This window comes from Aplosporella prunicola (genome assembly GCF_010093885.1).
Source record: "Aplosporella prunicola CBS 121167 unplaced genomic scaffold K452scaffold_7, whole genome shotgun sequence".
Taxonomy (NCBI): Eukaryota; Fungi; Ascomycota; class Dothideomycetes; order Botryosphaeriales; family Aplosporellaceae; genus Aplosporella; species Aplosporella prunicola.
Window position 1 is genome coordinate 256,412 of NW_022983535.1, and position 12,664 is coordinate 269,075.

Genomic DNA, 12,664 nt, shown 5'->3' on the forward strand with positions numbered 1-12,664 from the left:
CGTAGACAGTGATTCGCCTTTAGGTATTACTATATCAGGAAATAACCTGCGAACACGGAGGGTCTGACGCGGTAAAGCGTGCTCGAGTAGACGAGAGGGTCTGTTTGTTGCTTGTGACAGCTTGGTTTGCACGGCTAGGGACATGTAAGAACCTATGGTTGTTTCCCAGTAGTCTTACTGTTTCCCTGCAGATGCGTTCATCTGGCCAGATGTGTTAGCAATAAAGGACACCGCCACCACCTCCTCCTCCGACAAGAACACCACCAAATCCAGCCCCAGCCAACCCAACAACTCCTCACTCAGCTCCTCTCCAGACACCAAGCAGCCAAGCAAACCCCTCTACTTGCCGCCGCCGCTATCGCGTCCAAATCCAACACCACCGCCAACGCCCTCCACGCACACCAGCCTTGCCACAACAACGCCCACCAACGCGCCTAAGACCCGACCAGCCGGCCACAAAACTCACCAACCGAAAAGCCTTAAACGAGCACGTACGCAGCGCTATTCCCTCTTCTCACAAAGACAAAGACGGCGCCAACACCACTCCGGGCTACTATTTCCGTACGTGCACCCCCACAGCGTAGGGCGTAAGCGCGCTCATCCCTGCCTTTACGAAGCGCGGGTAGTGCCTCTTCGTAGCTGGCTTCAGCGGCTAGACGGGGCGTGAGCGAATTGCGTTGGATGTGTAGTTTACACGATACTACCGGCTCGTCTTCTCGATAGCGCCGGATTACAAGTTCACGACTTTAGTTACTACTACTACTATGACGCTGCTCATCCTGCTCCGCGTATTCCTCCTCGCTGCGCTCTTCCTCGTCCTTAACCTTCTCCGCCGCCCGCGTCATGAGTGGCGTCGGCTTCGTAATAGGCGCTAGTTGCAAGCGCAGTAAACAGCAGCAGGTAGCAGGTAGCATGGCACGAGGGCACGAGAGGCGAGGAATAGTTACATAGCCCAGCAAACCAACCAATCCAATCGAGCTTCTTCACACACTTCATACATACAAAACCCCACTGTTAGAATATATAGGTCACTTAAACCTGCACATCAAATGCGCGGGCCCGCCTTTTGGTTTAACACCCACCAATCCCCCCACACCTTCACCCCCGCCCCCATCCCAAACTACGCCCGCCCACTCTCCCCCGGCCCCAAATACGACGCCCCCACACCCCCCAAATCCACCACCACGCGCAGTAGCACAACGCCCGGCTCCAGCAGCCACACCCGCAGCACGCCCTCTCCGGGCGCGATGCTCCAGCCCTGCGAACTAGACGCCCACGCCGCGCGCGCGACGGCCTCGGGCCAGCCCGCGGGCTCGGTGCCCGGTTCGGCGGGGGGGACGGGCGAGACTATGCGGATGGTGGTGGCGGTGGCGGTGGCGTTGACGTCGTCGGTGCCGGTGGAAGTGGTGGTGTTGGTGGTGTTGGTGGAATCAGACTGAAGCACAGCGACAGCATACCTGAGCGGGCGCTCGGGGTCGTTGTTCAAGCTGGGCGCGAGCGTGAGCGTGACGGTAGCGTTGTGGACAGATGAGAAGGCGTGGAACGCGTAGTCGAGGTATGGCGCTGTGGCTGGGGAGAGCGAGACGGGGAGGGTGGCTGGGAGGAGCGTTAGGGCGCCGTTGCTGTTGTTGTCGCTGCTGACGCTGCTGTTGGTGCGGGCGTAGGCGGGGAGGGGCGTGAGGTGCGGGATGAGGCTGTCGTCGACGGCGGCGGAGGAGGAGGAGGAGGAGGAGGAGGAGGAGGAGGAGGTGAGGGAAGAGGTGTTGGTGCCAGCAGCGCCCAGGCGTGTGTAATGCGTAGCTTCGAAAGCGAGATAGCCGTCTGCCTCCACGAACGTGCCAGCAGGGACATCGGCGGGGAGGACGTTATGCTGATAGGGCAGAACAACACGCGGCGCGCTGTACTGCGTGCCATAGCCAGTATCGGACGAGACATTCAGCGTGGTATTCCCGTTGCCAAGCGGACAAGCGTCCCAATCGACAGTGACATAGACGCGGACATCGGTGGCGTTTCCCCGGGGATCAATAGTACCGCTCGTCTGCGACAGTCGGACCCACGGCGCAGCAGCAATGCGCCACTCGAAGGGCTGCGTGCCCGTGGCGTAGATGTCGAGCCAGCGGGCGCGGCCGAAGGGCGAGATGGGCTGGAGTGTGAGCGTCGCGCTGGAGAGGGCGTGCCAGCGGTCGTCGCCGGGGATGCTGGCGTTGCTGGCTTCGATCGAGACGCCCATGTCGCCGATGAGGGCGCGGGTGCGCGGGTGGATGTACTGGAGGGGGGGCGTGGTTTGGCGCATGGGTTGCTGCCTGTTGCGCGCGTGTGTGTCAGTGAGTGAGGGGGGGGGGGGAGAAGGGGTTGGGAGGCGCACCAGTACGCGTAGCCCAGGTGCGGCTGGTCCATCATGTGCGCCCATTTGCCGTCCAGTAGCGTGTTGTACCGCTCGCTGAGCGCGTGGTCGTAGTCGAACTTGTCGAGCACGCGCTGCGCCCACGCGTTTGTGCTTGTGCGGCCCTGCGCGGCGTAGAGCTGGTTCTTTGCGGCGCTGATGTGGATGTCGTGGAGGTTTGTGCCGGCTAGCACGGGGTGCAGGACCATTTCGAAGAAGGCGGGCTGCGTCGCTGCGGGCAGGGCGTCGTAGACGGACTGCGCTTTCTGGGAGAGCTCCTGCCATTCGCCAAGGACGCGGTCGGCTTCCTCGTAGTTTATCAGACTGTACGTGTTTGGGTCTACGAGCTCGAACTTTCGTCTGGCGGCTAGGAGCGTGTATGTGTTGACGATGTCGCCGGTCTGCGCTGCGGTTTCGGAGCCGAATTCTCTTGTTGCCCACAATTCGAGCCAGCGTGATACGCTGTCCGGGCCCCAGAGATCGATGTCGTATGCCAGGTCGAAGAAGTGGCTGATCGGGATTTCCTGCAGGTGTAAGCAGTAGAACTGCAATTTTCCGTTTTGAACTCACCAGCGGCTTCAGATCTCCCACGTTGACGATCCAGATTTCCCTGGCGTGGCGCTCGTATGCGAGGTGCATCTGCTCCCACGTATGCTGGAGCTGCACCGTGTTGATCCACTTGTAGTTTCTAGGGTCTCCTACGTAGTCAAAATGCTGCAGTCGTCAGCACCAAGGGACCTTGAACTACAAACCAATCCAGCACTCACATAGTACACGCCAGCCCCTCCCGCCCTTTGCGTCTCGTTCCCAACCGGCAGCCTCCTGATGTTCCCCCAGTTGTCATCCGTCCACAGAAGCGTAATATCGTCGGGGACCCTCATGCCCGACTCATAGTACCCCTGCACCTCCTTGTACAGACACCACATCTGCGGCACCGCCGTCTCATCTCCATACACGTCTTTGATGATCTCGCGCTGCGTCCGCACAACATCCTCCAGCATCGCCGTCTCAATATCGTCACTCATAGCCGTGTCGCCACTCCCCCTCATCCCCATGGTGACAACGCTTTCAAAAGGCTTCGCGCGGCGGGCGCCCTCCTCGAAAAACGGCTTGATCGACGCGTTGTTCGTGTCCCACTGCCACGCGCCGTCGCCAAACACGTTCCACTCGTTGGTCGCGCGCATCATGGGCTCGGTATGGCTAGTGCCCATAACGACGCCGTACGCATCCGCGAGCGCCTGGCTGCGGTCGTCGTCCACGTTGAACATGCTGTTCCACTGCGCGGGCCAGAGGTAGTTTGCGCGCAGGCGTAGCAGCAGCTCGAACACGGGGGCGTAGAAATCCGCGTTGTAGCCGGGGCCCCAGGACGAGGGCGGGAACTTGGCGTCCACGTAGCCCGTCAGGCCTGGGGCCTCGTCGTTAAGGAAGAAGCCGCGGTACTTGACTGATGGCGGGCCTTGCGTTTTCGTTGTTGGCAGTGCCTGGATGCTGCTATGCGTTTGCGCGGGCACGTCCGCCCAGAAATGCCATGGCGAAACGCCGATTTGCTCCGAGATGTCGTAGAGGCCGTAGATGGTGCCGCGCTTGTCGCTGCCTGGGCGGGTCAGCTTCTTCTGGATTGTTCTGGGGGTTTGAGGGATGGACAAAGATACCGGCGATGACCAACGCCTTGGTAACTCCAGCAACCGGAGACTTGACGACTGTGGAAGTGAATGCCTCCCATTTCCCCTCAATGGCAGAAACGTCAAGCTTGCCCGCGCGGACCAAATCGTCCACAACGCTCGACTTGCCCACCGTCCCCGCGATGACAACGCCTCCCTGCTCCCCAGCTCCTTTCATAACCTTAAACCTCGCCTTTCCAGTCAGATTAAACAGAACCGACGAGTTCCCAGGCACATCCCCATCGCCCACTAGTTCGACGCTCCCATTACGCCCCGTCACGCGGCCAAAGTCCACGGCGAGATCATCCGCCGCCCGCAGCACGCCGGGCCAGTCCGCCCCATCCAGCAGCACGTGGACCGCCTTGTCACGGTTCGCGAGCTCGATGCCGCCGGCAGGGACAGGGGCATTGTCGAGAGCGACGGTGGCGTTCTGGCCGATTGCCTGTGCTGGGCAGAGCAGGCAGAGAGAGCAGACGAGGAGCTGAGAGAGAAATTGCAATTGCATGCTGCAAGTAACTAAGAAACGGCAGGGAGCTCAGCGGCCATGCTGTGCTCGGGGGTGCAAGCAATGTTACGTATATATAAACACGGATGCCCAATGGCTTACAGGCGGCTCATCGTCGTCATCTCACTTCTCCTTGCTCCTCCTCCTCCTCCTCCTCCTCCTCTTCTTCTTCTTCTACCCCACACCTTGCTCCCCGCAGCTCCCAATGCAGGTGCGGGTAGGGACGGGGGCGTCGGCTATTGCATGCGCGCTGGCTAAATGGACTGCATTGATCGTCGAGCGCGGCTGCGTCATGGGCAGGGCCTCAGGGTCCGAGAGATTTACCCGGCTGTGCTGGGCGGTTGAATTGGGAGATGGTCGAGCTGGGAGTTGCGTGCTTGGGCTTTTTACTGTTTCTTTGTGAGCTGGTTGCGGAGGAGGAGGAGTTGCAGGCGGACGCTAGTACGTGTTTGGATGTTGACAATTTCCACGTGAACTACATTCAGATGTTTAAGATTTCGACAACCATCGGTTAACGTCGTTTACCGCGAAACGAGATCAACCATGAAGCGAGACAGCCAATCAGAGCGGGTCGTCAGGCTCGCTCGGGAGGACGGATTCGGTAGTGATTTGGCTAAGCTCTGTATCCCCAACATTAACGCCTTTATGTTAGTATACCAACTGAGTTCGCTGTTAAATTTAAAAATAGCCGACATCAAACACAGTAAATTCGTCTAGTTAACTGCCTGCTAGGTAAAGCTGTCTGTGTGGGACTGTTAGAATACTTCTAAGAGCGCCTCTGATTGGCTATCTCGCTACACGGTTGATCTCGTTTCGCGGTGAACGACGTTAGAATTGAGTAGAATTGGTTTGTCTGTCTAGGGATTTTTCGAACAGTCAAATATACTTTGTATGTTTGAATAGATTTTGACCATGTCAAAATAATCGTGGCCGCCTCCGCATGCAGCTATAGGGTACGCAGCGAAGCCACAAACACTGCAAGCGACCACGACTAACCCGTAGTGCTGATACTCTAGCAACGCATCCCCGCAAGCCCGTAACACTCTATCCCTTCGCATGCCCACAGCCCTCATCTCTTCTTCCCCCTCCTCCAACTACCTCCCCAAGTCCCCACGCACCCAACACATCCCCTATCTCCATACACCACTAGGCCACGCACAACACCGGCAAAACCCCGACCCCCTCCGCACGCACTTCCATGGAATCGTCCAGCCCAGACCAGCCCACATCAGAAGGCGGTGAAGCGCAGCCTCGGCGCGCTAAAGGAGATTCTGCCGCGGATTTCACTTCCATGCGCCACAAGTTAAACCCACGTCGCGCTCTCACGCCCACACACACACACACACATCCAAACCCGTCTCCTCACACAACAAAACAAACCTCGACACGCGCTTGCGCCCACAGCTTCGCCTCCATCCATCCATCCATCCATCCACCGCGCTCGCGCTCGAGCTCGAGCTCCACGCTCACGCAACCACAACAACAGCCAAACCGCGCAATCCGCAATGGCGCAAGGCACGATCAAGACCAAAGCGGCCAAACCCGGGTCCGCGTCCGGCGGGGGTAGCAAGAAGTGCGTCGCCCCTCTCAAACCCCCACCAACCTTCACCCTTCCCCAAAACCCCCCTCCCCAACACACCCGCCCTAACCTCCCCCAGAGCGACGCCCCTCCGCCCCCGCGGCAGCAGACAGATCGCGCCCAAGAAAGCAAAGCTGCAAACGCACAAGAAGATCCTTAAGAAGCACACGGCGGGGCTGGCCGCGCTGACGGAGCAGAGCCTGGCAGCGCGGGCGGGGCACCTGGAGATGCTGCGGGGAGGGAAGGGGGACCGCAAGAAGGACGCCGATAAGCGGGAGGCCGAGAAGCGGGCGGCTGCTGGTGTGGCGGTGAAGAAATAGAGCGAGGGTATAGTGAGGGTATTTGCGGCGTTTGGGACGGCGTTTGCGGGTGGGGGAATAGGGCATGGGGGTGTGGGTGTGGGTGTATTGCTTACGAGGGAGTAGAAGCGGGTTCGGCGGGCGAGCGTGCGTGCTTGCCTCGTCCAGAAAGCCGAAAAAGCAAACAAAGCACGCAAAGCCGAAAAGCAACCACGCAAGACCAGCAAGACAGCCACGCACCCAAACCAGACGAGCAAAGAAAAAGCAGCTGCTGCGTTCCATCTAATTTTACTTCGCTACCTACCTACCTACCTACCTATATCCCGCAATCCGGCCGGGCACGCACGCACGCACGCACGCACTCACTCACTTAGGTACACACATAACATGCACCCTACCACGCGAAAAAAAGAAAAGAAAAGAGAAAAAGAGCGAAAGACTCCAACCCCTACACAACACACCTACACCACACCCCCTCCTCCACAAACCATACTTAACTACAGCCCACCTCAACCTATTGCAAACCTACAAACCCCCTCTACCTACCTCCACAGCTCCAGCTCCAGCTCCACGCGCTCAATTCCGTATACTCACACTCACATACACATACCCAGATCCCAATCCCAATCCCAACCCCTCTCGCAATCCCAACCAACAGGACAGAACCTACCTACCTAACCACGTAACCACGTGCCAAGTAACAAGTAACAAGTAAACAAAGACAAACCCCGATTCCATGTCTCCATACGGACGTACGAACGTATCCTACGTATCCTACTTATTTGATAGCACGCACGTACGTAACGGCGTATCACCTTGTCTACTGTAGCCTAATCCTAACCTGCAACTCAACTCATCGCATCGCGCTGCAATACCAGCGTATGTAGCCATCTCCCTCCCTCCCAGCCCTCAAACCCCCAACCCCACTCACTCACTCACTCACTCAATCAAAAACCCCCTCTTCAAACCTAAGCCTAAATCGCCCTCGCCACCTCGCCACCGCCACTCTCCTCGACCCTCTCCCGTGCCCTAGCCTTCCCGCGTCCGATCCCCCCCTCCCCGACCCCCATCCGCCTAGCCACATACCTCTGCGCAACAACACCAACCGCCAAACTCAGCGCCTCTTCAAGCCACTCGGCGACCCATTCGCGGGGATCGACGCCGCCGGCATCGACAATGGCCGCGATGGCGGCGGGGAGGCCCGCGCCCTCGTCGGCCGACGCGTCGAGCCAGTCGATCCATTGACGGGGCACCGATTGCGAGAGCGCGTGGAACGAGATGCTGTGCACGGGGTCGTGCAGGAAGACGGCGAAGCAGACGAGGGCGTCGGGGGCGGCGTCAGCGTCGGCGGGCTCTTCGACGGCCGTGGAGCCCGCGGGGGCAGAAGAAGCAGCGGCGGCGGCAGCCGCGCCCGCGCCGCCGAAAAAGCCTTCGTCTGCGCCGCCGCTGTGCGCGACGGCCTGCAGCGCGAGGAAGATGTCCGAGCTGCGCACGGGGTTCGACTCGTCGAGGGCCTGGGTGGCGCGCTCGGCCGCGTGTTCGATCCCACCCCGCGAGGCGAAGAAGTCGTGCGCGTAGCTCTCGGCGCTCGCGCGGCAGAGTTTCGTCCCCTCGACCAGGCCCTTGACGGCGCCGACGTCGCGCTTGCCGGCCACGTCGCGCCACCAGGGCCCGTCGGACCAGGCGGCCGTGTTGGCGGTCGACGAGGCGGTGGCCCCGCCGGCGCCGGACGCGTCGCTTGCGCGGCGCTGCTGCGACTCGGAGCCCCGCTGGATTACGAGCAGGTCGCCGCCTTCGACTTGCGACATTACGCGCTGGAAGACGGCGTAGATGGTCGGGTCTAGTGATGGGTAGTTGTGCAGGTCGTGCGTGATGTGGATCTGGAGGCGCTCGTGCTGCGAGATGGGCGGCGCGAGCGTGTGCAGTAGCGACGTGAAGGTGGGGAGGGCGCGGGAGCGCAGTTCGTCGCCTGAACGAGTGTTTGTCAGTATGCCATGTGTGTATGTATCGGGGCGACAGGACGCGACGTACCGTAAGAGCGCAGCACGCCCACGTTGCCCTTGACCTGCTCGGCCCAGCGCTGCGCCTCCTCGTTCTTCTGAATCTCCTTGACAGCGGCCTCGGCGCGCTGCTGCGCCTGCTGAACCGCGGCGGACGCGGTGCCGATGATGGAGCTGCCCCAGCTGCCCCACGACCAGTTGCCTCCGCCGCTAGCAGCGGGCTCGGGCTCCTTCTCGGGCACGGGCTCGTTGGCGGGGGTGAAGCTCTGGTGGAAGGGGCGCGAGCTCTCGCCCGAGCGGCGCGGCAGGTTGTGCTGCCTGGGGCCCTTGTCCTCGCTGGTGCGGGCCGAGGCCGTCGACGAGGGTGTGGCGCGGCCCGGCGAGCGGTTGTTGCTGGCGCCCGACGACGACGAGACCTTGGGAGTGTTGGGGCGACTGGGACGGGCCTGAGCCAGGGCGGCCAGCTCGGCGACGGGGTCGTCTTCGGTGTCGGCGGCGGCGGTGGTGGATGGTGCAGCGGCGGGAGGAGGTGCGGCGGTTGTTTGGGGAGCGTCGTCATCGCCCAGGTCGTCGAACTGGGCGAGCAGCTCCTCCTTGGAGAGGGCCTTGGCCATGGTTTCAATTGGCGTCGGAGTTGAAAATGGGTGGGTGGGTGGTGGGCGGACAAGCAGGCAATAGGTAGAGTAGGTAGGTAGGTAGGCAGCTAGTAAGTAAGTAGTAACAGTATGGTGTTGCCCCGGCGCGGGAATGGCAGGCGTGGCGGGCGACGCTGATTGGCTGGACTGGATGCTTCAAAGACACGAAATGCTCCGGACTGAGGCAGGCACGACCTGATCTCCGACACCTCCCTCGCTGAGATCAAAAATTCCCCCCCAAAGCCCGTCCCGCGGGCTCTCTCACTTCCCAGAGAGTCGCTCGCTCGCAAGGCCTCCTTTGCCACGACAGTGGAAAAAACTTCTTGGAAAATTCCCACTGCCCTAATATCCCGTCACATGCCTCTCCTTTAACCCACGTCCACCTGTCTCACTGTCTATTTGGACGCGAGCAAGACCAGCTGCATATATCTCTTTGCCTGCCGCCATGCGAACTCGCAGTGCCAAAGTCAAGCCCACCGACACTATGCCCGCTCCCCATCCCGACCACTCCACCACCACCACAACCACAACCACCACGAACCCCACGAATCCCGACACTCTATCCCCGCTCTCATCCCGGAGCTCCAGGAAACTGACCCGCTCCGAATCTAACACGTCGATGCAATCGCAAATTTACGTCGGCGGCCGCATGCCCGTTGTCGCTTACTACAAAAAGCCCACCCTCACCATCTCCGGCCTTCCCGAGGACCTGCTCGAGGAAATGGAGCGCCAAGACGAGGACGCCCGAGAAGATCCCGATCCGCGCCCCAAGCGCCCGGGCAGAGGCCGTCCGGCCAAGGTCCAAAAGCGCGTCTCACCCAAAAAGAGACGAGCCCGCCAGATTAGACGCAGCCTCACCGACGTCGAAGAAGAGTCTGCCTCCCGCAATGGCTCCCCGAGCGTCGCTTCCATGGGCTACGACGACGCCGACCACCCGCAGAACGAGGACGAGGCCTCCTCGCCACCCGCCAATCCTGGCGCCAGCCCGTCCCAGCAGCTCATCGATGAGACGGTCAGTGCCGTCAGGAGCACTTCTGCCTCGAAACCCACTGGCGGTGCCAGTCAGCCTCCCGGGCCCAGAGCCAAGCCGCTCTACGTTGAGGAAGAGCTGGAAGACGATGATCTCCCGCCGGCCTTTGCCTCGGATTGGGACACGCCCGAGGAGACTGACATTGAGGATCAAGCCGACCTCGTCCTGAAGAGCCGCTTCGACAAGATGACGGATGCCCAAAAATTCATCGCCGCGCTGACCAAGCACGTGCCCTCGGAGCGCGCCACGGGCGTGCTGTATGCCATTGCCGAAAATACCCAGCGCGCGCTCAAGCAATGGCAAGACGAGTACCTGGCCATTGACAAGCGCGTGGCCGCGCATGCGAACAACGGCCCGCGCAAGCCCGTCAACGGCGGTCGCGTGCCCATTGACCCGCGCGTGTTTGACGATCAGAAAGAAGCAGACCTCTACAGCTACCTCTACGACGCGCGCAAGGCTCCCGGACAGCAGGACCCGTTCGCGCAGCGCGTGGGCACCGAGACCGTCGGAGGCCGCGAGCTCCGCCACCGGCGCGCACGGGACGTCACCACCGACGATCTGCAGGCGAGCGAGGAGGAAGTCGGAAAGAGAAAGAGGCGAGCCGTGCAGCGCTTCGACGGCAATGCGGAGCCGGGCTCGCGCACGAGGAAGCGCGACCACGCCGATTCGGCAACCCCAGAGCCACAGGTTCCGCCGCGCAAGAGAGGTCGCGTCGGCCGTGGCGGCAAGGCGCAGCAGTATGTGCCTCAGCGCATCCGCGAGATGCGCGGCGAGAGCGCCATGACGACGAGCGCGTCGGAAGACGACCACGACAACGACGACGGCGCCTACGAGGGCAGCACGCCCGAGCCCAAGGGCAAGCGGCGTGGCCGTCCGCCGGGCAGCAAGAACCTCGCCCAGCGCAAGGACGCAGGCATCAAAAAGGGCCCACGAAACAAGAAGCCTCAGCAGCAACAACAGCAACAAGCTGCCGTGACATCGCAGCCCGCCGCCGCCGGTCAGCACACGTTCAGCTCGGCGCCGTCGGTGCCTGCGCCCGCCGTCCCAGCGTACCAGTCCCTCCAGCAGCAGCAGCCTTTTATGGTCCAAGGATACACGCACGCGCCGCCGTCAAACATTCCTCCTGCGTCTATGGCGCCTGTGCCGGGCCTAAACGTCGACCCAGCCTACGCGAGCTCGCACGCGCATGCGCACCAGAACCAACACCAAAGCCCGTTCGGGCCGGGAGCCTCGGGCGCGCCGCTCGACTCGACCATTCCACCACTCAACGGACATCCGTCGACGCCCGCCACGGGAACCACGACACCCAGCAGCACGCCAGCAGGGACAACGGCGTCGGCGACCCCGACCATAGGCGGCACGCCCAACAGCGCCGGGGGCTCGGCCTCGTCGCGCAAGAAGGGCGTCAAGAGCGAGAAGCGCAGCCAGAGCATGACAGCGTGGTGGGCAGAGCGGAAGGCGCGGCGCGCGGCCGAGGCGCAACAACAGCAGCAGCAGCAACAGCAGCAGCCGCACGTGAACGTGAGCATCGCCACTGCGCCGCCGCCGCAGCTGACTACCGCGCCCGGGTCGTCGGTCGCTGGCTTTGCGCCCATTGTCACGGCTGCGCCGGGCGCGCCGTACGGTGTTGGCGCGAGCTTGCCGCCGTCGGTGCCGGCGTACACGGGGCCGTATCCACAGCCGCAGCCGGCGCGGGGGTTTGCGGGGGGATCTGGGTCGGGGGCGGGGGGGTATCAGGCTCAGGCTCAGGCTCAGCAGGCGCCTCCGCAGTTTCCTCCGCCGCCGCCTCAGCAGCAGCAGCAGCAGCAGCAGCCCTTTCGCGCCATAGCGCCACAGCATCAGCAAGCGCAGCTCCAACAGCATCATGACCACCTCCAGCAGCAACAACAACAACAACAGCGTCAATCCCCCTACCCGCACGCGCACGCGCCTAATCCGCCCCAACAGCAACAACAACAGCAGCCGAACCAAACGCCATCCCTCCCCTCGCTCGATGACGTCGTGTACGGCAGCAATAGCAATAGCAACGCAGCCGGCGAGACACACGCCCCGTCTGAGCACGCAGAAGGCTCAGCATCTGCATCTGCTGGCGCAACTGGCAGCAGCAGCAACGCAGCCAACGCAAAAAAAGATAAAGACAAAGACAAAGAAAAGGACAAAGACGACGCCAAGACCGCCAAGACTGCTCCGCCTGCTCCGGTGTGGAAGAGTCGCGGCTACGACGTCTGGCTTGGGGGGCCGGGGTGGGGACGGTGAGGTAGGGGTGGTGTGTGTGTGTGTGTGTGGGTGGAGGAGTGGGGTGAAGGGGTTTTTTGAGGGAGGGGGGGGGTATATATGGATAGGATAGGGTAGGGTAGGGTAGGGTAGGGGTAGCGCTATGGGTATACCTACCTAGGTAAGCACTTTAATGTGGTCGGTTCTTTTTGTGTGTGTGCGTGTGAGTGTGTGAAAGAGAGAGTGTGTGTGGTTGTGTGTGTGTGTGTGTGTGTAGATGTGGTTGTGTTAATAGGAGAAGAGGTGGTATACTACCCTCCCACTAAGCCCCTTCTATCCGTATTAAAACCGTACGTAC

At 61.4% G+C, this 12,664-nt stretch overlaps 4 protein-coding genes across 4 annotated transcripts; 2 read left to right on the top strand and 2 right to left on the bottom strand.

Moving 5' to 3' along the window:
* Nucleotides 1-1,120: 1,120 nt before the first annotated feature.
* K452DRAFT_267126 (glycoside hydrolase family 115 protein) lies at nt 1,121-4,925 on the bottom strand (the record flags this gene model as incomplete). The annotated part of the gene is made up of 5 exons (XM_033538829.1): nt 4,036-4,925; nt 3,151-3,977; nt 2,954-3,097; nt 2,366-2,907; nt 1,121-2,303 (listed from the first exon to the last, which is right to left on the bottom strand). The coding sequence occupies exons 1-5, from the start codon at nt 4,547-4,549 to the stop codon at nt 1,121-1,123; spliced, it is 3,210 nt and encodes a 1,069-aa protein (XP_033399738.1). The 5' UTR covers nt 4,550-4,925.
* A 1,129-nt stretch (nt 4,926-6,054) lies between these two features.
* On the top strand, nt 6,055-6,448 carry K452DRAFT_296288 (uncharacterized protein; the record flags this gene model as incomplete). Its single annotated transcript, XM_033541899.1, has 2 exons — nt 6,055-6,122; nt 6,208-6,448. The coding sequence occupies 2 exons, from the start codon at nt 6,055-6,057 to the stop codon at nt 6,446-6,448; spliced, it is 309 nt and encodes a 102-aa protein (XP_033399739.1).
* An 826-nt stretch (nt 6,449-7,274) lies between these two features.
* On the bottom strand, nt 7,275-9,111 carry K452DRAFT_246152 (uncharacterized protein). Its single transcript, XM_033538007.1, has 2 exons — nt 8,459-9,111; nt 7,275-8,396 (listed from the first exon to the last, which is right to left on the bottom strand). Exons 1-2 carry the CDS (start codon nt 9,039-9,041, stop codon nt 7,402-7,404), a joined length of 1,578 nt encoding a protein of 525 aa, XP_033399740.1. The 5' UTR covers nt 9,042-9,111; the 3' UTR covers nt 7,275-7,401.
* A 298-nt stretch (nt 9,112-9,409) lies between these two features.
* On the top strand, nt 9,410-12,389 carry K452DRAFT_285234 (uncharacterized protein). Its single transcript, XM_033540078.1, has one exon. It carries the CDS (start codon nt 9,508-9,510, stop codon nt 12,346-12,348), a length of 2,841 nt encoding a protein of 946 aa, XP_033399741.1. The 5' UTR covers nt 9,410-9,507; the 3' UTR covers nt 12,349-12,389.
* Nucleotides 12,390-12,664: the final 275 nt, after the last annotated feature.

Excerpts from the sequence above, each read along its gene's own strand:
- K452DRAFT_246152 (XM_033538007.1), bottom strand. The coding sequence starts at position 9,041 with ATGGCCAAGGCCCTCTCCAAGGAGGAGCTGCTCGCCCAGTTCGACGAC. Across the intron at positions 8,397-8,458 it reads GGGCGTGCTGCGCTCTTACG|GCGACGAACTGCGCTCCCGC; the intron begins GTACGTCGCGTC and ends ACACTCGTTCAG.
- K452DRAFT_285234 (XM_033540078.1), top strand. The coding sequence starts at position 9,508 with ATGCGAACTCGCAGTGCCAAAGTCAAGCCCACCGACACTATGCCCGCT.